The 20,888-nt window shown below is 48.9% G+C and overlaps 6 protein-coding genes across 6 annotated transcripts; 2 read left to right on the top strand and 4 right to left on the bottom strand.

Annotated features, from left to right (window-relative positions):
• Positions 1–35: 35 nt before the first annotated feature.
• On the bottom strand, positions 36–4,553 carry LOC122612712. The gene is made up of 3 exons (XM_043786493.1): positions 3,808–4,553; positions 1,531–1,905; positions 36–1,410 (listed from the first exon to the last, which is right to left on the bottom strand). Exons 1-3 carry the CDS (start codon positions 3,840–3,842, stop codon positions 36–38), a joined length of 1,785 nt encoding a protein of 594 aa, XP_043642428.1. The 5' UTR covers positions 3,843–4,553.
• Positions 4,554–4,696: 143 nt separating this feature from the next.
• LOC122612711 (putative 1-phosphatidylinositol 3-phosphate 5-kinase) lies at positions 4,697–10,756 on the bottom strand. The gene is given in 8 exon segments (XM_043786492.1): positions 4,697–4,976; positions 5,031–5,192; positions 5,256–5,413; positions 5,471–5,633; positions 5,694–7,703; positions 7,764–9,666; positions 9,668–10,024; positions 10,250–10,756. Coding segments are annotated over 8 exon segments (5,451 nt in total). The 3' UTR covers positions 4,697–4,785.
• Positions 10,757–10,787: 31 nt separating this feature from the next.
• On the bottom strand, positions 10,788–11,571 carry LOC122612713 (anaphase-promoting complex subunit 13). The gene is made up of 3 exons (XM_043786494.1): positions 11,421–11,571; positions 10,991–11,137; positions 10,788–10,928 (listed from the first exon to the last, which is right to left on the bottom strand). The coding sequence occupies exons 1-3, from the start codon at positions 11,430–11,432 to the stop codon at positions 10,845–10,847; spliced, it is 243 nt and encodes an 80-aa protein (XP_043642429.1). The 5' UTR covers positions 11,433–11,571; the 3' UTR covers positions 10,788–10,844.
• A 2,942-nt stretch (positions 11,572–14,513) lies between these two features.
• Positions 14,514–16,810, top strand: LOC122613394 (cap-specific mRNA (nucleoside-2'-O-)-methyltransferase 2). Its single transcript, XM_043787548.1, has 3 exons — positions 14,514–14,640; positions 14,693–15,133; positions 15,191–16,810. The coding sequence occupies exons 1-3, from the start codon at positions 14,599–14,601 to the stop codon at positions 16,808–16,810; spliced, it is 2,103 nt and encodes a 700-aa protein (XP_043643483.1). The 5' UTR covers positions 14,514–14,598.
• On the bottom strand, positions 16,801–17,830 carry LOC122613395 (ubiquitin-conjugating enzyme E2-18 kDa). The gene has a single exon (XM_043787549.1). The coding sequence runs from the start codon at positions 17,495–17,497 to the stop codon at positions 17,033–17,035; it is 465 nt and encodes a 154-aa protein (XP_043643484.1). The 5' UTR covers positions 17,498–17,830; the 3' UTR covers positions 16,801–17,032.
• Positions 17,831–18,086: 256 nt separating this feature from the next.
• On the top strand, positions 18,087–20,870 carry LOC122613393 (ribosome biogenesis protein BOP1 homolog). The gene is made up of 5 exons (XM_043787547.1): positions 18,087–18,256; positions 18,330–19,644; positions 19,701–20,188; positions 20,261–20,556; positions 20,617–20,870. The coding sequence occupies exons 1-5, from the start codon at positions 18,155–18,157 to the stop codon at positions 20,768–20,770; spliced, it is 2,355 nt and encodes a 784-aa protein (XP_043643482.1). The 5' UTR covers positions 18,087–18,154; the 3' UTR covers positions 20,771–20,870.
• The last annotated feature ends 18 nt before the right edge of the window (positions 20,871–20,888 follow it).

Below are 20,888 nucleotides of genomic sequence, written 5' to 3'. Positions count from 1 at the left end.
AACAGAATACCAATGATAGGTGTAGATGCGCTGTCCTAGGAGTCGTACCAGGTCTTCTTCATCCAGTTGGAAGGCTTGCACGGCTCGTCGAGCACCACGAAGGCACCGGGTGGTTGTGTTTGATTTCCGGCTGGCTGTTTGGAGCGCCGACATCCCACGGCGTATTTGGGATTGCCCTCGATGATCGACGAGTTCTCCCGACAGCTGGCTGCGTTCTGGAGGACAGATGCTCGTCGGCCGTAGCGGGCTGGCTTTTTGGCCGCATTGCCGCCCACATCGTCGAACCTGGTGGCCAACGGCTGCTCGGGCTCCTTGATCTGCCGCTGCCGCGAAGTTCTCCGCTTGTGGGGCATCTGGGCCTGCGGCTGTCTGGCCTCCAACGAGGAATCGGAGCTCTTGCGCAGATTCCCCTGGACACCGGCTGGAGCAGCCTCCAAATCCCTGGGCCGCTCCCGCAGTTGGTAGTTATACTGCGCTCGGCGATATTCCGGTGTGGCGGTTACCTCCGATGGCGGCACTGTTACCAGGACAGGTGTTTCCAGTTCCTCTTCCGGCTGATGGTGAACGGATGGGGCGTGGCATGCGCCCGAGGTGGGCAACCGGAAGCAGGAAGTGGGCTTCTGGACGACGGGTCGGGAACGCGGAAAATCCTGATAGTTATTCCTGTACTCCGGATTAAACTCGATCTTGCCGCGCAGGCGAAGGAACGGCTCCCGGGGCTTTCCTCGCTCCGGCATTTCGGTGATCTGCGGATCTCGGAAGCTCTCGTGGTATTCGGGAATCTCTTTGGTGAACTCCCCGCGCGGACGCAGATGGTCGTCCGTCTTGAGGGACTTCTCTTTGGCCACGTGCTTGGGTGGGTCGATGAATTTGTCGCGATACTCCGGCACCTCCGAACTGGGATCGCAGGCAGCCTCGGAGCCGGACACGCGCAGGTTGTCGTTCTTCTTGATGGGTGCGCTCTTCGAGTAGTTGGCATACATACGGAAACTGTCCCGGTACTCCGGCACCGCTACGAACTCACCCTGGATCTTGATGCTGCTCATCTGGGGTATGGAGTGCGCCTTCTCGGGGAACTGCTGCACGAACTGGCGACGGTACTCGGAGGGCTCCGGCACCTGGCCGTGCTGCTCGCGGTCCACGGCCTGGGCACGCATCTGCAGATGGCATCGCTGCTGCTCCTGGGCAGCCACATCGCGGCGAAACTTGTCCGCGGCCAGCTTGCTAGTGGGTGGCTGGTTCCTGGCCGCCAGTTCCGACTCGTCGAGGAACACCTCGCGTGGCAGTATCTTGGTGCTGGGATCCAGCATGAGGTACGAGGAGTTCTTCATGCCATCGGCGGCAGCGTTGCCCTCGCTGCCCTCGCCCAACTGCAGGTTCTCCGGATTGCGGACGGGAAAGGTGCGGGAGCTGTGGGTGGAAATCACTTTACTATTGATTGGTGTGCCTTAAATCGCAGAGCAATTAAATACATATTGATTTCTTCAAGTATTCTATAGCTAACAAGTATTCTAGTAATCAGCTACTCACAAGCGCAGGTCCTCGGGCGTGTACCAGTGGTATTTCTCCTGGTGCTCCGACAGCAGCTGCATGAATCCCTCCAGTCGCAGCGAGGTGGCGCGCCGCAGCAAGGATCTGGGTCGGGACTGGGTGCCACGGAAGTGCTTGCGGTACTCGGACTTCAGGGAGCCAAAGCTGGGCGCTGGCTCATCGCCGCTGTGCAGGCACACGTTGCTCCGGGTGTGCAAATGGACGGGCTGGCGGCGGCGGAAGTACTTGAGGTCATCGACGGCTATGTACTCGTGCGGATGCTTGATGGCGAACCGGCTGAGATCGCCCGACTTCTGATTGGCTGTGAGATCCGGCTCGGAGAAGGAACGATTCCAGCCAAAGTCGGCATCAAAACTGTGGATGGGATAATGCGAGTCTGGTTAGGATCTGTTTCACATCCGACGCGTCTTGTCTTTGCCAGCGAACTGAGCGGAAAAGTTACGGGTATCGCTGCTGGTCGCCACCACAACCAAATAACAGGTAGGTCCCTTAAAAACGGGGCCACCAATTCCCCCATCTCCCCTCGACCTTTGGCAATTGCATTGGCAGAGTTTCGGGAGGAGGCCGCCATAAGAAGGCGCCCGGTTCCAAAAGGCATTCCACCACATCCACCTCCTCGTCCATTTCCATGGAGCAAGAGCCCATGGCGTGCCACGACCAGGTTGCTAGGCACACTCGCCTCACAAACCTCTGTAAACAAACTAATGAATGGGTAAAAAGGGTGAAATTGCTGCAAATTAGAAAATTGTCTATTGGATTCGATGGGAGCAGCAGGTCGACCGAGCAGAGTCGATCCGCTGGTATCCATTACCAAATCTTTGTACTTAACAAATTGAATTTAATCCTATTGCCCTAACTCCAAATAGTTGACACACGTGCTTAAGAACTATTTCTTGAGCAGGATATGCCTGAAGTTAGTACAGATTGTTGAGGACATCACTAGATGCTCCTTTCCAAACACGATGTCTGGGCATATGTGATAGCTTTCCCACTCCACTGAATGCCAATCGTTAGCTCACCAAATTCCCGACTTTTGTTATTCCTGACAACGCCCGCGTCGCGGCGCCCCAAGGACCTTGGTAGTCCATATACGGAAATGAGTTTTTTGTTGAGGCATTGCCAAGGACTCGTCGCCCAGCAGGCAGGCCATTTAAAATGCACAAGGATTGCCAGTCGCCAGTCGGAGGCGAACCTGCGCGCATGCAAATTGCACTTTTTATGGCTCCCGGCAGCGGGCTAAATGTGACCACAACCACCTGTTGCGCAGATCGGAATTAAAAAGTTTTTACAACGGCTAAAAGTTCTCACGTGTGGGCAAATGTGCCAGCGAAATGGTTATAATTGGTGACTGCCAAAATGTTGTATTATCCATAAACCAAAATTCATTGCATGACGCGGGGGAATGTGCGTGATTCGCTGGCGGATTTGGAAACGGAAACAGACAGGAACCTACGAAAAAAATAGAGAGAAAAACTGCTCGTAACTAGGGCCAAAAGTCTGACCCAATTTCTGGCCAACTTTCGACCTATGGTTGGTTGTTGCCCCCAAGACTTCGGAATGGAGAGTCCGGCGAACGACTAATCTTGACAATGCCAAATGACCTTTGGCTATTTTTAAAGCGGACCAGCAGTGGGGTAACCCATTTAAATATGCTAATCAGTGTGGCCACTGCGATACCTGGACACACACATAATTACAGTTGCAGATTTATGACGCTTTAATTGCTGTTACACGGGCCAGTCACGCCACAGGGCGTATACGTAATGCAATAAACAAGAATGCACCATTATGTTAACAGCAATAGGAACAAGACAAGGTCAACCGCCACCGGGATTTCGATTAGGTCCAACATCACTCACTTTAAATCAGTTGCAAGGCAAACCTAGGTTTATTCTGGGCTTACCATACAAGTGCCTTTGTGGTGGTAAAATGGAGGTTCCTAGTTCTCTTCTTTTAAATTTCGATGGGGTCATTAAGTATGGTTCAGGATGAACAAAAATGCAAATACACATTTAAACTATAAAAGAAATAGCCTTGTTTATACTTAAGCGTATGTATACTTATACTAAGGCGTTTCTTCAAAACACATTAATAAGAAATGGGGTCAGAATATTTCCTGGTAGGGTGCAGGAAAACTTTCGAAAGAATATATATGCAGTTCCTTTGGTTAGTTCCCAAGAATAGTTTTGTGTTGTGACTATTAGCTAGTGGGTTTATAACACCCAAAAATAGTTGGGCACCACTTCAGCTCCTTACACATCGTTGGTCTTCCAGTCGTAGGCAATCGCCATGGTTGATATCCTGCTTTTGTGTGGTCTGCGCTCTAATTAAACATTTATTGGGTCTCCGTGCAGAGGGAAAACTTTGTTGCACTCCTGTTCCGACGCACCCTTGGCCAGTGGCTGACCACAGCTCCAGTCCCGCCGAAGCCACCGAACCGCAAATGGCGCCATTTAAGCGCAGCTCGCCGCACCACAACTTGACCGCTCAGATCGTAAATCCCAACTGACTGGTGGCAGTGTGCGCCACCAAGAAGTTAGCCAGTTTTCGCACGCCAACTTTCCGACATTTCCACCTTGCCAACCCACCCTCTGCCGTAACTCCATTGCGCTTCTGCTGCTCCAACATTTTCCCACGGCGACTGACTTGAGGTGTCACTGGGGGGATTACAGCAATGTGAGGATTTTACTTTTTGTGCTCAGCTCTAAGTGCTGCTACATGCAATCGCGCAGTTTGTGGCGTCCTCCTCATGCTCCGGCTGTGTTGGTAATCAAAAGTTGCCAGCTGCAGTTGATTTGAATATGAAATGGTGTTTTGATTCCGATTTTGGCCACCCGCTGCAGCTGTCAGAGTTGAGTTCCTTAACCCAGTTCGCGGCATTTTGACGCCTCGCTAATGAAACCATGCTTATGAGGCTCCAATGAGCACATTTGCCTGATTTACTCGCCTCTTAACGATTTCATTTCGCGACGCGGTCTCCATCATGATAATAATTTCCCTTTTCGCCTGGCACGCAACACCGAAGTACATGGCTTTCAATTGTCATGAGCAGCGGTGGCTTCCGGGCTGCGGATGCGGGTCAAGGCCAAATCAATTTGCCTGCGGAGTCGGAAATGCTGGCTGACAGAGTGTTGTTGAATTCGAATTTAGTTGGATTGGCGTCTACTTTATTGCGTCTATAGCTATGTTATGTTAACTAATGGGTGCACTTTGTGTGTGGGCGGGTGAAGCGGATTAGACCTTTGAAAGGCCCTCCCAACGATCCGGAACTGTGAGGAAATAGCGATCCATGGCGTCGATGAAGCGCTGCTTGTAGCGTTCCGGATTGACAACGGTGGGATCCTTTCCCTTGCCTGCAAGAATGCCCGATCCTTTTTTGATGATGGACTCCATCCTTTTATCCAGTGTAAAGGTGCGAATGTAGTCTATCAAAAAGAACGTGTAATTATTCCAGACATTGAATGTGCTTAAAGATATACCTATGATGCCTAGTACCAGGACGCCGTTCTTCTTGTCCAGGCCCACCAGGAGGGAATAGTCCATGACGAGGTTTCTCTCCAGGAAGGAGGAGTCTCGCTGGATGGCATCCCTCAAAACAGTTTTGCTGTGGGACAGCACATACAAAGGCTTTGACCAGGACACTGTAACCAAGTAATATTATATTTCAAAATGTGTTTTGTGGTTTGCATTGAAAATGAACTCACTCTGAACCAGATTCTCATCCAACAAGACAATTTCACCTTGCTGGTTGCTGGGATCCACCAAGCGATTCCTCTCTGAGCCCTTAAGATCAAATTTGTTTTCAATATTGCAGCCATAGAACAGATTCTCCATGACCATTACAGAACGCTCCACGGAGGAACTAATTTGAAAAGTGCATTAGTAACAGAATTGGAGTATACAACAAAGCAAAACCCACTCCTTCTTCTTCACGCTGACTTTGAAGACGCCAAAGATCTTGGCCAGCAATGTGGGCTGCTGTTGCTGCTGGCACCTGTCGATGTACTCAAAGTATTTTGGAGCAAATGGCTCAAAGATGGTCATGTCCCTGGAGTTCATCTCTTTGAGCACAAAACGATCATCTGGTAAGAACAAAAGTGAATAAGTATTACAATACATTTTTAATTTATTTGTAAGCTTACCAAGCGTCTTGCAAAACCGAGATCCCGATTTACCGCCCCTCGCCTCCCATTGAACACTTTTGCAAAGGCTGCGCGCCAAAGCTATTCTAGCGTCCTCCTCCTGATTGGAATCCTCCTCAGTAGCTCGAGGCCCTCCAACGTCGCTGGGTTTGCGCACCAGCTCCATTTCGGACCCGCTGCGACTCTGTGAGATTCTCAGTTCCTCCCGCATCTTGCTCTTCTCCAGCCGGCGGTACAGAGACTTATCTAGCTTGGGTGGCTTCAAGCTCTTTGAGCGCATTGCATCAAACTCGCGGGCAAAGTAGATACTACACTGGAACTGGCAGCTGTGGTCTTGGAATGCCAGTGTTATATGCGGACTCGGTGGCTGCTTTGTGCGTTCCTTGCTCTTTTCCTCCGACTCGGAAGCCGCGGTAGCTGGCGAAGCAACCGATGCATTGGGAGCAGCACTGGTGTTGCTCGAAGTACGTGAAAGGCTCGGACTGTCCTCGGCGTCGCTAATGCTTTCCGATAGCGGATTTTTGCGCTTTAACTGCGGACTTGAATGGGCAGCAGAGGCGGAAGATGCATTGGAGTTCGCCTTTGCCTCATCTATTGCCTTCTGATAGTCCAGCGAAGTTAAGCTGTATGCAATCACTGAGCTCAGGTCGGTTTCTCTAACGTGAATGGGAATACTGCCCAATGGGAGCGTCAGATGATCCTGTGCCGGAAAAGGCGAATGCAAAGGGTTAACCTGATTACCCGATGGCAGCAGCTGGGTGAGAATCTTTCTTATTGACTTTTTATCCGAGTAAACGTTAACGGTGGAGGCCAACAGCTGGTCAATGGAGAAATTCTTATCCAAAACCGTTTGACTGTTCGATGCGCCAGTTTCAATATCCTCGCTTGGACACTCCAGCGGGTCATTCTCCTTTGGCAAACTAGCGGTGGTTACTTTAGAGGAATCTGCAGACTGAACCTGATCCGGCCTTAGTTCCTCCGTGCAAATGGTTCCAGAGTCGATGTGATGCGCCTGCTTGGCGGTCAGCTTCTCGATCTCCTGCAGCCGCGGGCCCCACAGCTCAATGCTCTCCGCTAGAGCTCTTCTGGACATGGCCAAAGCATCGCTAGTGTCGTAGGCCGTAGCCCGGCTATCCGTGAGCAGTGTGTGCACGATCTCGATCTTCTGCTTGAAGATAAACTGGTCATGCGTGAGCATTGTTTTCAGTTGCTGCACCAGTGGCGAGTTCTCTTCTTCGGTGGCAAGGTCAGCAATGCGCTCGTGAATCCTGTTATAAACCTCATGACCCTTTAACGAGAAGTTTTTAATCTCCTCCTGTAGTTGGGGGCTTTGAACTGGTGGCGGCAGATCCAGTTGCACAGTCAACGAAGGAAGATCCGCCTCCCAAACTTCAACCGGTGTATATTGGAATTTGGCGCCGACACCGCGGAAACTGAAGTGGTGCACATAATCACGATGCAATGAGTGCTCACAAGCAGCGCCGCCATGTTCTGCGTCTGTCGCAGGAGGTCGTCTCTTGTAGGCGTGGCCATGGAAGCGCATCTCAAGGTACTTGGCGAGGGAAAGGCACTTTGCGGAATCGGCGAGCGGAATAGTGGGTGTAGTGGCATTGCATATGCTGCACCAAGACGTAAAGTATATACGCGTCGGGTCGGAGCGGGTTAGGTCCTCGGTTAAGTAGACATGTACGCATCCCAGAGAGTGAACATAGCGACGAACATGGCCCAGCATCGGCAGATTGCACGACGGGCACATGGAGTTAAAAAGGCAGCAGTAACGTTGGAGGAACTGCTCCAGCATGATGTCATATTGCCCGTAGAACTTCATGTCCAGCAGCATGGGCAGCTTGCAGAACGACGAAACGCCCTTGGGATTGTAATGGAAGCTGCAGAAGAGCACCGGCAAACGTTGATGGTTCTGCGGATCCAGGGCATCCTTGTACAGCTGCTCCTCACTGACCTTCTGCGGTCGCTGGATCAGCTCGGCGTTCTTTTTCTTCGGTCGCAGCACTGTGGGATAAATGAGTGGTAATGATAATGACTTAAAGATGGAACGTATGGTTTGCTTACTAGGAGCTTTGCCCTTGGGTAAGCGACCGCCAAAGGAGCGGAATTCAGCTAGTTTCGACTGAATGTCGCGACTGCTAGCGGGTGCTGTGATCTTCATTAGCACAAAATCGTGGGGTGGAAGTAGCTGCAACTGGTTCTCTTTGTTTCCTGGCTCTGATTTGGCAGCTTCGCTGTCTCCCATGCTATCTGGCCGCTCCAATCCGGTGCGGGACCATTGTTTCGAAAAGTAAAGCTCTGCGGGAAACAGCTTACGCAGTTTGCATTTTCTTCCCTGCTCCGTTTCCAAATATGGTAGCGGAAAGGTGAGGAAGGGACTGACAGAGAGCAGTGTGGAACTGAGTGCCGTGCGGAATCTGTTATCGTAACGCGGCTCCACAGCTAGCGCCTCAACCACGGGTGGAGCACACGGCGAAGTGGATAGAGCTTCGGCTTGTGAGGCACGCAATGGATCGGTGAAATCCGACACATTCTCGCTGATGATGGTGGTGATCTTATCCTCGGACTTGCGCTCTAAAATAACTGGTCGCTTAGCTCGAAGTTCTGCCTCTGTTTCCGATTTGGGGCTAGTTTCTTTGGAGTCGAATATCGACGGTTTCGGACTGAGTGGCTGGGCGAACTCGTTCAGCAGGAATGACATTTCCAAGCGCCAGTTGTAGCGTGCAAAAAGCAGGGCTGATGCCACCCGTTTGACCCTCGTCAGTTCAGCATTGCTGCCTCCTCTAAGAAGACAGGTGTATCCACGGGGATTGGTCAGCTTCTCAAAGAACATCAGCGTTTTGCCATTATAGTTGCGTATGTAGAAATCATTGCAGTAGCCCAGCTTGGGCATGGTTATATTCGACTCAATTGAACTGACAATGTCGCATTGCAGTGTGCGCGCCAGACGCTCCATTACCGAAAGCTTAACATCCAATACAAGGGTAACTTCATAAGATCTTAGCAGATCCTGGGCAATGCCCGCCACATTCTTGTGCACAAGCACAACATTGGGTTTGAAGCTCATAATGCGGGCGCAAACGTTTCGCAGGTATTCCTTTTCCTGGAGCAGCACGGTCTCAATGGTCACAAACTTGCCTTCAATACGCTCGTATACAATGGGACACTGGAGCAGCAATATGCGAGGGAAGGGCACATGCGTGGCCATATCTTTATGGGCGACGTTTTTAGAGAAAGCCACTCCATGAACAATCTTTGAGTCCTTGCGTCTGCCACCCGGCACCTTCTTAAAGTTCACATAGTTACGAATGTCCATTAGATCGTTGCTACAATGCTCTGGCTTGAAGTGATTCGCTGCCGTAGAACAAAGCATCTGGAGCACCTTGTCCCATTCCTGGTCCAAGTTATGTGCGCGCAGCATCTGTGCCAGCAGCTGCTCTTCGTGGTCGCAGTAGGAAGCGAGAAGCTTGGACGTTGCTGTGGTATAGCACTGATCGTTTTCCAGTTCGTTTTCAAGCTCCTTATCCTTTTCTTCTGCTGATTGATCCATAGACTTCGGAGGTTGTGGTTCCGCATGGGGAGCCGCCTCAAACTGCGGGCTCATCGTACGGGAGGTCTCGGAGCTGCTGCTTTTGGCGAACTTATAGTGTAGCGACGCATCGAAATCCATTTGCTCCGGATCGGGTACGATTGGCTCAAGGAACCCAGCGGCTAGCATAGCATTTAGTATGGCCACCGCCTGCACCTCGTTTGCTGATTTATTATTACTATTGAGAAACTCAATCAGACGCTGGCCGCAATTTTGAGCAGGCAGATCCCGCTGCATTTCCTCGTGCAGGGTTATCAAGGAATTTGACTGCTGCAGGATATTCTTGCGATCGTCAATGGAAAGCGTCGTGTACGTTGGATGCGAACTGAATCGCTCCTCCTGATAGCCCACTGACGTCTTTCGCGGAAGACGTCCCTACCCTTTGCATCTGCGGATGTTTGGCAAGCGAGGTGTCACTATCTTGTACTTCTAATTTGTTACTTAAGTGCTGCTGCAGCTCCTGCATATCCTGGCCCATCTCAGAGCTTGAGGACTTTAGGAATGTGAGCACTATCTTGGAGCAGTAGTTGCACACTTTGAGGTCTCCATCGCAGCGGATTATCATGCCAGGCACCACTTGGTTGCAGCACTTTGAGCAGAATATTTGGCCACACAAGCGGCAGTGGTGCTTTCTCCGGAACGTGGAGAACTTTTGAGAGCAATCGTAGCATTCCTTGGCCTTGGAATCAGGCATCCAGAAGCGCTGCAGCTCCGTGTCCTTGTAGTTTCGCAGATCCTGAAACGAAATTTACAGAATATACTTGTATTAATTGGTCAAATTATTTTTAACTCATTAAAAAGCAAATACTTTATCATTTTTTCTAATTAATAACCTAGCTTACTTAAGAAATTATTAGTCAACAGAAATATTTGATAGTAGGCTTGTGGGAATGTTCCTATGAATCAACCAAAGATATATGTCTAGCTTTTAAACGATAATGGTACCATAACTTTCACTCACATTGTTGTTTTTTGTTGCCACAATATTACTTATGTGCTTAAGAACATTAGATACGGTGCGCCCCTGATTCGCTTCGCTGGTTGGCAGCGGCAGCGTTTCGACGCGGTCGCTGGCTTCGGAATCCTCTGCAGCTGTGTTGCTGGAGGTGCTCGTGCCACGCGTCTCACTATTGGTCCTTATGCTGAGCGTGGTGGGTGGCTGGGGGCGAACTGCGCTCTGGCTAGAAGTATCCACATCGGCGAACTCAGCTGTGGGAGTCTGGGAGTCGCTGAAGAACTGCGATTTGCCCACCACTTGCACTGGCTGCGAGGAGGAACTGCTGCTGCTCCCGCTTGATATATCGTTGACGGTATTGTAGCTCTGGTTGTACACATTCTGGATCTTGTTCACCACTCGGCCAAAGAGCGATTCCGGCTTGTCCTCGAAGTTGCGCGCGAATTCGGTTAGTTTGGAGGGAGAGTGCAGGTGCTGGTGGCTTGAGCTATTGCTCTGGTTGTTGCTAGTCATGTTGTCGGGGTGTTAGGAGTTGGGATTGTGGCGCTAACAGGTTGGTTGGCGAGGCGGTAGCACTCGCCCGTGGACTCGCGGTCCTTGGTTAGATAGAGGTGATGTTGAGTTGATCGATGAGGGCTGCGTCCGGTGCCAGCGAGCCCAACGCCAGATCAGTCCACTTTTGCTCCTGTTGGAGGTCGGACCACAGAAATAAGATAGATAAGTCGGTCTAATCCAAAATTTGCTCACCTGCTCGCTGACCGTCAGGTGTGAGTCACCGCCGTCCGCCTCTGGATCGGGTAGCTTTTCGCGTGGCACTAGAACCTGGTCGAAGGGTAGAACTTCCATGCGCCAAGCATTGTCTACAATGTCCAGCAGCAGATCATCAATCGGTGCCTGCGACAGTTAATAAAACACAGGGTATTATCTCATGCAAACAAGAGAGGAAAGACAACGCCCCCGCAGCGCAATTACGTCACTATGCGACAGCACCCAAATACTGGAGGCACGGTATTGCTCGCATATTTAGATTTATAACAATGGGCGCCTTGATAAGTACGACTAATTGCTGTGAAGCGATAATTTTGCCACACTCACAGGCGACGTAGTAGTAGTCACTATCTTGCGACCGGACACCAACTAGCTGCAAGTGGTCGTCCCTCACGAGTGGCCCACTTACCTGGCTGTCCATCACTTATGGAATAATTTAATCTGAGACTAGCCAGTCTTCAGCTGCTTGCCAATTGTTTGCTTAGACTCTTTTCGAGTGTTTTTGTAAACAATTGGCGAATAATTCTGTTTTGTTGAAACAAAACAGCTGTTTAGAGATGGGAGATATGCGATAAGTCGCGGCGAGAGTATCGGCGGAATGTGCCTATCGATGTGCACTCGATGTTCGCTCTTTTTGAATTTGTTTGCTGATTTATGCAAATAAATAGCTGAAATGACAACAAAATATGAAAACAACAAATATGTATTTAAAATATACTTTATTTTTGGCAATTAGCTTAATGGTGAGAAATGTGTAGTTTTTCGTAGTGGTAATCTCCTTAAATAAGCAGCAATAATAAGCGCATGTGTTTATTAAATTCAATTATCCATGAAATCGGTCTGACAATAATTATGGTTCCATTTGGTTTCTCGGTTTTGGAAACTATAAATAATCAAAATCATGAGAAGAGGTCCTCTTTTCCCCGTCATGTCTGAAAAGCAAGATTTTGTACTCTACATTTTCGCTGCACAAAATATTTATTTATTTTATATCTCATAAATTTAATACGGAGATATTTATTTTAGATTTAGAATCACATCTGCAAAAAACTAGAATTGATATGATTAAAAAATATTCAATATACAAAAGATTTTCGTAAATTTACTGTTCTGAAAGCAGGAACGCATTTCGTTCACCTTAATGCTTATATCATTCGAAAAAAGGTTTTTGAAATACGAAAACTGTTCCAAAAAGAATAATTTGGCGAATGTTCCATGCGATCTGCCGCCCATTTTATGTTAAAAAATCTGCAAAAAAAATATGTTTACGATTTCAACTTCACCACTGCTTGGTTCGATCTCGCTGACTGTTCCATTGAACAACTGACTAGATGCAGCATAGCGCTCTTCAAAATCGCTTTTCAACGTCAGCTATGCCGACATCTTGCCAATTTACCAACAGAGGTGCTATACGATCGATCCGACACGGCTCAAACCCAAACCGATTTGGCCGACAATTCACCGAAACATTCTCACTGGGCGCACAAATGGTCGTCTTATTACTCGCTTGTTGTCAATGGCTTTTATCAATGAAACGCTTGTTGTTTTGAAAAGCACTTAGCAAGTTTTGTGTGCCTTCTTTGTACATATATGCTGGAATAGATGACGACGGGATTGGAACGGTGGAGCGCTGAACCGCTGGACACCCGGACGATGGCAAGTGTAATCCGTCAGCGGTGGAGACTAATTGGCAACTGATTCCGAAGCCGAGCGGCGAGCTCAGCACCACACCTCGGCAATTGAAGAAGTTTCAATTAGTTGGCATTTGACACTCACACATGGAGAAGGCGGCGAATAAGCGGGGATTGCGTTCCGTTGCCAGCTCACGCACACCGTCGCAGAGTGGGGGTGATACCTGTACCAGTACAGGCGTACCTGTGCCCGGCGACAGGTAGCCGATGGATGGGCACAAAAAGGGTGGAGGGCTGGTGACATGGAGACGTGGTGCTGTACCGCTGTAGTGCTGTAGTGCTGTGGCCAGGCTAAGCCGCTTTTTAGCGCAACGCCGTCTGCCCGGAATATTAATGAACTCCCTTTTGAGAAAAATATGAAATGAAATAAAATTTTGTGGCCAACAATAGCCGTGTCCACGTACCAGTCGTTTGTCGTCTCGCAATTGGAATTTGTCGTTTCGCATCGGGGGCCCCCAAAAATGCATCGGCCATGGCCACCAGTCAGCGCCAAACACGGCGCATGCGCAGCGATGGCTACTTCCGCTCGCAGCTATTGAAGATGTCCATGTCCAAGGAGTGCGAAGGTACAGGGATCTTGACGGGACGATTACCACGAAGCAACTATGTATAGAACGTTGGTCCGTTGCTGTGAACCATCCATCTATAGGCATTACATTACAGATATTTATGCGCGATTATACAAAACAGTCACGTGCCGGACTTTTCTATATACAACACAGCACAAACACCGGCCTGGGGACTTACACCTATATGTACATATGTATATGCTCCGACTGCTACTTATATGTGAAGCTATATGCATATAGAAAGGCGGAGAACGTTACTCACGACCCATGTCGAGCTCCAGGGAAGAGAGATGCCCCTTCTGCGTTCCCGGCCTCGGTATCCAATGCGATCCTTTGCGTTTGTCAGCTTTGGAAACTCATAATTTGAATATCGTTATTATTATTCATAAAAACACGCCTCACGTCTCAAATGGCTATAAAGTCGGCAATGTATGCACGTATTAAGTAAACCCATTGACCACAATGGTCGATGCTGAAATTCCGAAAACCCAAGACATAACCACATTCCGATTGGGAGTACAAGTATATACAGTAAGTACATACATATGTACCCTTTCTACAATTTCTCCCACTTCCGTACTTGGCCCATCCGCATCAATAAAATTAGATTTTAATTAAATATTAGTATGCACAATCGGAATCACTAACGGATGATGACCAATAGTTTCGTAACCGGGCACTTTGTAGGCACCTTATTTGTCGCCTGCTGTGCGCTTTCTAAATAACTATCCATAGAATCAAAGAAATCAGATTTTAAATAAGCCATTTGGTATTTCAGGCACACGTTTCCACCATCGTGCACCTACGGGAAATGCTTGGACGATGATCGCTTTCGAAGGTGAAAAGGAAGTTCTTTTTCTTTTTCAGGAGGTAGACCTTGTAAGGTACAACAGGGCATTAAAGCGATTGGATTCTTTTAATAAAGAGTTAAAAAAAATGGGTAGAATCAGCATATGTTAAATGAAATTTGTGCCAAGAAAACTATTGGTTTTGATAACTTGACAGAACTTAAGCAGCTTTTCAACTTTTATTTGAACATTATAGTTCACTGTTAAGCAAAGTGATAATTTTCATTGAATATAACAAACTAAGGAAATTGTTTAGCCAACTCTTCTGTAGTATTGTAATAGCCACTTTAGGCTTGTTATTCATAATTATTCATCTAAACCAAGAAAATCAATTCAAATTTGATAGCTTTATCGATAACGTTCGCGGTTTTTAGTTGCCGTCACTATTGTTTTGGCGATGGATCGCCTTCAGCTTTTTCCATCTCTATTGTGTCGGAGATCGCTTTGTTTTTGCCAATTCGCATTTAAATTTAGCCGGAATGAGCTTTCGTTCGTCTGCGCAAGGAAAACCACATCCAATGGTGAGTAGAGGAACCTAAAATCTATTCAGTTATTATATTTCTCGATTTTTAGACGGACTATCAGTCCATCAGGCCGTCCGAATTGGAGCAGCTCTTCGAAAAGAAGTTCCACTATCAGAAGCCCAAAGGAAACACATCCTGGCAGTTGCCGCCGCCGGATCAGGCTCTCTTCAGTGAGTTCTACCAGTTCGAGGCGCTGCAGTCGCTGCGGGAGCATCTGAATGCGGTTAAAAGCAAACTGAACGACTATGGAGTGCAGGAATGGAGTGCTCACACCAACAGACGGGATCCTTCTGGCGAGGTGTCCTGGCGTCTGAAGAACGACACCAAAGCGGAGTTCGTAACTGTGGCCTGGTGCAAGCTCTTCGAGTGCCTGCATCGCTATCCATTGGTCACGAAGCCAGCGGTCAATACTCTGCATCTTTGCGAGGCACCTGGTGCCTTCATTGCATCTCTGAACCACTACCTACATAGCAAATATCATAAGGATGAGGTGAGTTACCAAACAATCCTTGAGAGAAACGGAAACTGAACTCTTTTAATCGTCCAGATTAAATGGCGCTGGCGCTCAACCACATTGAATCCCTACTATGAAGGCAATGCTCTAAACCAGATGATCAGCGATGACAGGTTCATCTTTCACACGCTGGAGAACTGGCTCTTCCACAAAGATCTCACTGGCAATCTACTCGATGCGGCCAATATTGACCACCTGGTGGAGCGTTGTGCTGCGGAGTTTCAGGGACAGGTGGATCTTGTCACTGCCGATGGTTCCATCGATTGTGCCGCACAGCCTGATTGCCAGGAGGAGATAGTGGTTCGCCTCTTCTTTGCGGAAGTACTCAGTGCCTTGAGAATTCTCTCAAGTGGTGGTAGCTTCCTGGTGAAGATGTTTACCCTCTTCGAGGCCTGCAGTGTATCGCTACTTTACACACTCAACTGCATATTTGAGGAAGTGCACATCTTTAAGCCGGCTACTTCCAAGCGGGGAAATTCGGAAGTGTATGTAATCTGCCTGAACTATCAAAAGGACCATCCCGGCTTGCCTCGTTTGCTAGAGGAGATAAAGGGCAAGCTTGCTCAGCCGAATGACACATTGGTGATGCCGTTGTTTGCCAGGTCCCAGATCCCCCAGGACTTCCTCATGCAGCACGAGATTGCCTGCCGTCTCTACATGAAGCTGCAAACGGATGCTATAGAGGGAAGTATCTATGCCTACGAGTCCAATGATCGGCATTATCTGAGACACCTCCATCACCTGCGCGGCCTCGTCTCCAACAACTACTACAGTCTCTACGATGTGAAGCCATTGGAGGATAGCCTCTGCATTGTGGACAAGGAGGCCACTAGTAAGGCTCTGGGATTCACAGTGCCTGTCTATGGCGGATCCTACACAGAAAGGGAGATCTTGAAACACGGTGACCTCCTCAAGCAGATTTACTGTTTGCGTCGCGAATTTAACCAACTGGAGAAGTGTCTTAACACTAGAACATCGTACTCATACGCAAAGAACAGATCGTCACCATTGAATCTACACGTTTTACGAGGAGCACCTGTTCAGAGCCTTCAAAGCAGCATGTTTGCCTCGGAACCAATACTCCTTCTACGCCTCCGCATCCTGGAAACATTTGATCTCGACCCTGTTTGGCAGTCAGCCCCAAAGTGCCAGTTGGAAAGCAAGTCTCTGAGCTACGTGCCACCAACAGAAGGCGAGGCTTTCCACACCGCCCAGCAACGCTTTTTCATAGATCTCCTGGAAGCGGTAAAGGAAATGAAGCCCCACAGCATTGTCTTCCACAAGTTCCTGTTCCTCACTCACTATGCGGCGTCGCTGCTCCTGTTTCTCATAGAAACCGTTTATCAGGATTGTAGTTTTAGCAATCAATCGCACGCTCTTACTTTGAGTAAGTTGAAAGATTCGGATAACAAGGCATTGGAACAGGTGTTGGAACTCCTTAAGGATGAGCGCGCGGGTGCCATTCACAGCCTACTGGACATTAAGGAGCTGCAGAAGAACCAGTTCAGCAACACCCTCATTCAGCACAACAACAGCGTGCTGCTGACCTGCTTCCGTGGCATGCTGGGCGAGGAATCCTTTCCCATGCCTCCCATGGCTACGACATCCAACGCGGATGTCTCTGCGGTCCAAGAGTCGCCAGCTGTGTTTTAACATAACGAACATGTATTTCTCACTTGCATAAAATTACAGTGCTACTTTTACAAAACTAGGTACTCTGCCGGGGAAATCCGCTTACAAGTTTGCTGAGGATAGTTTTTTGGGGTTCAAAAATGAAAATTAAATAACTAACTGAAAAATCACAAGACTAAGGGGTGAGGGTACACATGGATTGTGAACTGGTCCACCTCCTCCTGCTCTTCCTACGCCTATCCGCTAGTCGGCCGGACGTTTTTCGCTGTGCTTCTTGGTGTAGTCCTCGGCGTTTTTCACGAACTTCTTGCGGTCCTTGAGAAACTCCTCGGCCAACTCTGCCCGCAGCGGATGCTCTGGCTCAGGGTCGTTGATTAAGTCCACCAGTGCCTGGACGACCTGGTCAGTGCGTGTGGCCGGTTTCCAGTTCTCCGTGCTGATGATGGGCAGGCACACCTGGCCCTTCTCGTCGATGTTCGGATGGTAGATGCGTGTCTTGAAGTTGATCTTGGGCGGCTTGAAGGGATACTCCGCCGGAAAGTTGATCTCGATGCGGAAGGCGCCCTTGTTGTACGGCGGATTGTCCGGCACAATCAATCCCGTCCAGCGCAGCAGGTTGTCATCGTCCGCCTTGATGTCCCGGAAGGCCTTCAGTGTGTTGTCCTGCAAATCGCTCAATTCTTTTCGCAGGCGTCGCGGCGCAGTCATCGTGACGTCTGTGTGTGGGTTTTCCTATGCTGGTGTGTGTATGCGTGTGTGTTTGTGGGGATCGAAAGGAGGGGGGCAACCTTGCCAATGTGTGCGTGTGCACTTTTGTTTGCCCTTGTGTGTGCTGCAAATCGATGGTTTCGCCTTCCGGATGAGTAATACCGTCGCTCGGACGCCGGCGTTTCGTTGATGGTGAGTTCCTAGTGCTCCAGTTGCGGCGTGTCACCTTTGATTTTCGCACTGACCCAAAAAAATCAGCACGTAAGTCTGCGAATTTCACTGAAAAATGGTTCGTTCAAGAATCTTCCAATTGGCGTTAGGGTGTTTTGCTGACTTGCTCACAATAGCGCTGTAATTGGTTTACATTAGCCAGCACGGCTTTTTTTATCAAACATTTTCCTTGATCACTTTACAACAGAAATGGTATATTAAAATATGAAAACCAATAGTTAATTGTAAATGGATTATAGATATTAAGCGTAACATCTTAAAAAAAGATACAAATATAAAATGTTGTCTACTTCTAGCTCCATTTGTAATCGATAACCAGCAGCAGCAGTGGCGGCAAGCCAATCGATAACCTACCATTTCAGGCACTTTCCATCGCTATCGCTGACTGCAACACGTGCGCCGCGTTAGTTTTGTTTTTACCTCAAAATGACCAAAAAACTAGCTCTAAAACGCAAGGGAAAGGATGCGGAGCCCACAAATGAAGTAGTGGCCAGTTCCGAGGCGTCCGAAAATGAGGAGGAGGAGGAGGTAAGAGCCATTGACGAGGAAATACTTAGGGAAGTTACTCACAAATGACCTGCATGTGTTTCTGCTCTTTAAGGACCTGCTGCAAGCTGTAAAAGATCCCGGCGAAGATTCCACAGATGACGAGGGCATAGACCAGGAGTACCACTCCGATTCTAGCGAGGAACTGCAGTTTGAGAGCGACGAGGAGGGAAACTACTTGGGCAGAAAGCAATCCTCATCAGCTGAGGAAGATGAAGAAAGTAGCGATGAAGACGATGATGATGAGGAGGGAAGCAGTGATGAAGAGGAAGAGGAAGATGAGGAGAAGGATTCCAAGGCAAAGCAATCAGACGATAAGCCCAGCAGCAGCGGTGCCGCGTCTAAGAAAGCCCCCACAACGGAGTTGTCGAAAAGGGATACCTCCAAGCCTGAGTATCAGGATTCAGATACCTCTGACGAGGAGGACATAAGAAATACTGTGGGCAACATACCCATGCACTGGTACGACGAATACAAACACATCGGCTACGACTGGGATGCCAAGAAGATCATTAAACCACCACAAGGTGATCAAATAGATGAGTTCCTCCGCAAGATCGAGGATCCGGACTTTTGGCGTACCGTCAAGGATCCACTTACCGGTCAGGATGTGCGCCTAACGGACGAGGACATTGCTCTGATCAAGCGCATCGTTTCGGGTCGCATCCCCAACAAGGATCACGAAGAGTACGAGCCCTGGATCGAATGGTTCACCTCGGAGGTGGAAAAGATGCCCATCAAGAACGTACCCGACCACAAGCGCTCTTTCCTGCCCTCAGTTTCCGAAAAGAAGCGCGTCTCTCGCATGGTGCACGCTCTCAAAATGGGCTGGATGAAGACCACCGAGGAAGTGGAACGCGAGAAGCAAGCCAAGCGTGGTCCCAAGTTCTACATGCTGTGGGAATCGGACACCAGTCGGGAGCACATGCGCCGCATTCACGATCCAGTCTCTGCGCCCAAACGTGACCTTCCCGGTCATGCCGAGTCCTACAATCCTCCGCCAGAGTACCTATTCGATGCCAAGGAGACCAAGGAGTGGCTTAAACTTAAGGACGAGCCACACAAGCGCAAGCTGCACTTCATGCCACAGAAGTTCAAGTCGCTGAGGGAGGTGCCAGCCTACTCGAGATACCTTCGAGAGCGCTTCCTTCGTTGCCTGGATCTGTACCTGTGTCCCCGTGCAAAGCGTGTCAAGCTGAACATCGATGCCGAGTACCTTATCCCCAAGTTGCCCTCGCCGCGTGACCTGCAGCCCTTCCCCACGGTGGAAAGTATGGTTTACCGCGGCCACACCGATCTGGTGCGGTCTGTTAGTGTTGAGCCCAAGGGAGAGTACCTCGTCTCCGGTTCGGATGATAAAACCGTCAAGAGTGAGTACTACTGACAATCGTTTTATAACCCATTAATAATCCATCTCATTTCACAGTTTGGGAAATTGCAACGGGTCGTTGCATTCGTACAATCGAGACAGATGAAGTGGTGCGCTGCGTGGCTTGGTGTCCTAATCCCAAGTTGTCCATTATTGCGGTGGCCACCGGCAATCGCCTGCTGCTCGTCAATCCTAAAGTGGGCGACAAGGTGCTGGTGAAGAAGACCGACGACCTTTTGGCTGAGGCGCCCAGCCAGGATGTCATTGAAAGTGAACGCATCAAGACGGCGGTGCAGTGGTCCAATGCGGAAGCTGATGAGCAGGAGAAGGGCGTTCGCGTAGTGATTACTCACTTCAAACCCATCCGACAGGTCACCTGGCACGGACGTGGTGACTACTTGGCCACGGTGATGCCCGAAGGTGCTAACCGCTCGGCTTTAATTCATCAGTTGTCCAAGCGGCGCTCACAGATTCCATTCTCTAAGAGCAAGGGTCTCATCCAATTCGTGCTCTTCCATCCGGTGAAGCCCTGCTTCTTTGTGGCGGTAAGTTAAATAATTAGTTTGCTTTTTCGAATGCGTATATTAAGTGTAATTGACTTGGTTTTGTTTTTACAGACGCAACACAACATTCGCATTTATGATCTGGTCAAACAAGAGCTTGTCAAGAAGCTGCTGACCAACTCCAAATGGATATCGGGCATGTCTATTCATCCCAAGGGCGACAATCTGCTGGTGTCCACCTATGACAAAAAGATGCTCTGGTTTGATTTGGATCTGTCCACAAAGCCCTACCAGACCATGCGACTCCATCGCAATGCTGTTCGCAGTGTGGCTTTCCATCTCCGGTATCCGCTCTTTGCTTCTGGCAGCGATGACCAGGCTGTGATCGTCTCCCACGGCATGGTCTATAAGTAAGTTATTTTAAATCACAATGGGCCAGGATATATACTAATTTCTGTAACCATTTTTAGTGACCTGCTGCAGAACCCCTTGATTGTGCCCCTCAAGAAGCTGCAAACACACGAGAAGCGTGATGAGTTTGGCGTGCTGGATGTGAACTGGCATCCGGTGCAGCCATGGATCTTCTCCACGGGCGCTGACAGTACCATCCGACTATACACGTAATCTAGGTGTACAAACCCTAAGCAAGTTGGTTTTAGTTTCCGAAAGTTTTGTGAAATTTCAATAGTAAATAAAAAATATATTAATTTTTATGAAAAGAAAAGTATATGATAAACCCATA

Source organism: Drosophila teissieri, chromosome 2R (assembly GCF_016746235.2).
Source record: "Drosophila teissieri strain GT53w chromosome 2R, Prin_Dtei_1.1, whole genome shotgun sequence".
Taxonomy (NCBI): Eukaryota; Metazoa; Arthropoda; class Insecta; order Diptera; family Drosophilidae; genus Drosophila; species Drosophila teissieri.
This window is presented reverse-complemented; position numbering and strand designations above follow the sequence as displayed.

Bases quoted from the DNA above. Each gene is read 5' to 3' on its own strand.
- LOC122612712 (XM_043786493.1), bottom strand. From the start codon at position 3,842: ATGGCGATTGCCTACGACTGGAAGACCAACGATGT. The intron at 1,906-3,807 runs GTAAGGAGCTGA...TCCCATCCACAG, and splicing joins GACTGGAAGACCAACGATGT to TTTTGATGCCGACTTTGGCT. The intron at 1,411-1,530 runs GTGAGTAGCTGA...TTCCACCCACAG, and splicing joins ACGCCCGAGGACCTGCGCTT to CTCCCGCACCTTTCCCGTCC.
- LOC122613394 (XM_043787548.1), top strand. From the start codon at position 14,599: ATGAGCTTTCGTTCGTCTGCGCAAGGAAAACCACATCCAATG. The intron at 14,641-14,692 runs GTGAGTAGAGGA...CTCGATTTTTAG, and splicing joins AAGGAAAACCACATCCAATG to ACGGACTATCAGTCCATCAG. The intron at 15,134-15,190 runs GTGAGTTACCAA...TTAATCGTCCAG, and splicing joins GCAAATATCATAAGGATGAG to ATTAAATGGCGCTGGCGCTC.
- LOC122612713 (XM_043786494.1), bottom strand. The intron at 10,929-10,990 runs GTGAGCAAATTT...GACCTCCAACAG, and splicing joins ACCTGACGGTCAGCGAGCAG to GAGCAAAAGTGGACTGATCT.
- LOC122613395 (XM_043787549.1), bottom strand. From the start codon at position 17,497: ATGACTGCGCCGCGACGCCTGCGAAAAGAATTGAGCGATTTGCAGGAC.
- LOC122613393 (XM_043787547.1), top strand. From the start codon at position 18,155: ATGACCAAAAAACTAGCTCTAAAACGCAAGGGAAAGGATGCGGAGCCC. The intron at 18,257-18,329 runs GTAAGAGCCATT...CTGCTCTTTAAG, and splicing joins AAAATGAGGAGGAGGAGGAG to GACCTGCTGCAAGCTGTAAA. The intron at 20,189-20,260 runs GTAAGTTAAATA...TTGTTTTTACAG, and splicing joins AGCCCTGCTTCTTTGTGGCG to ACGCAACACAACATTCGCAT.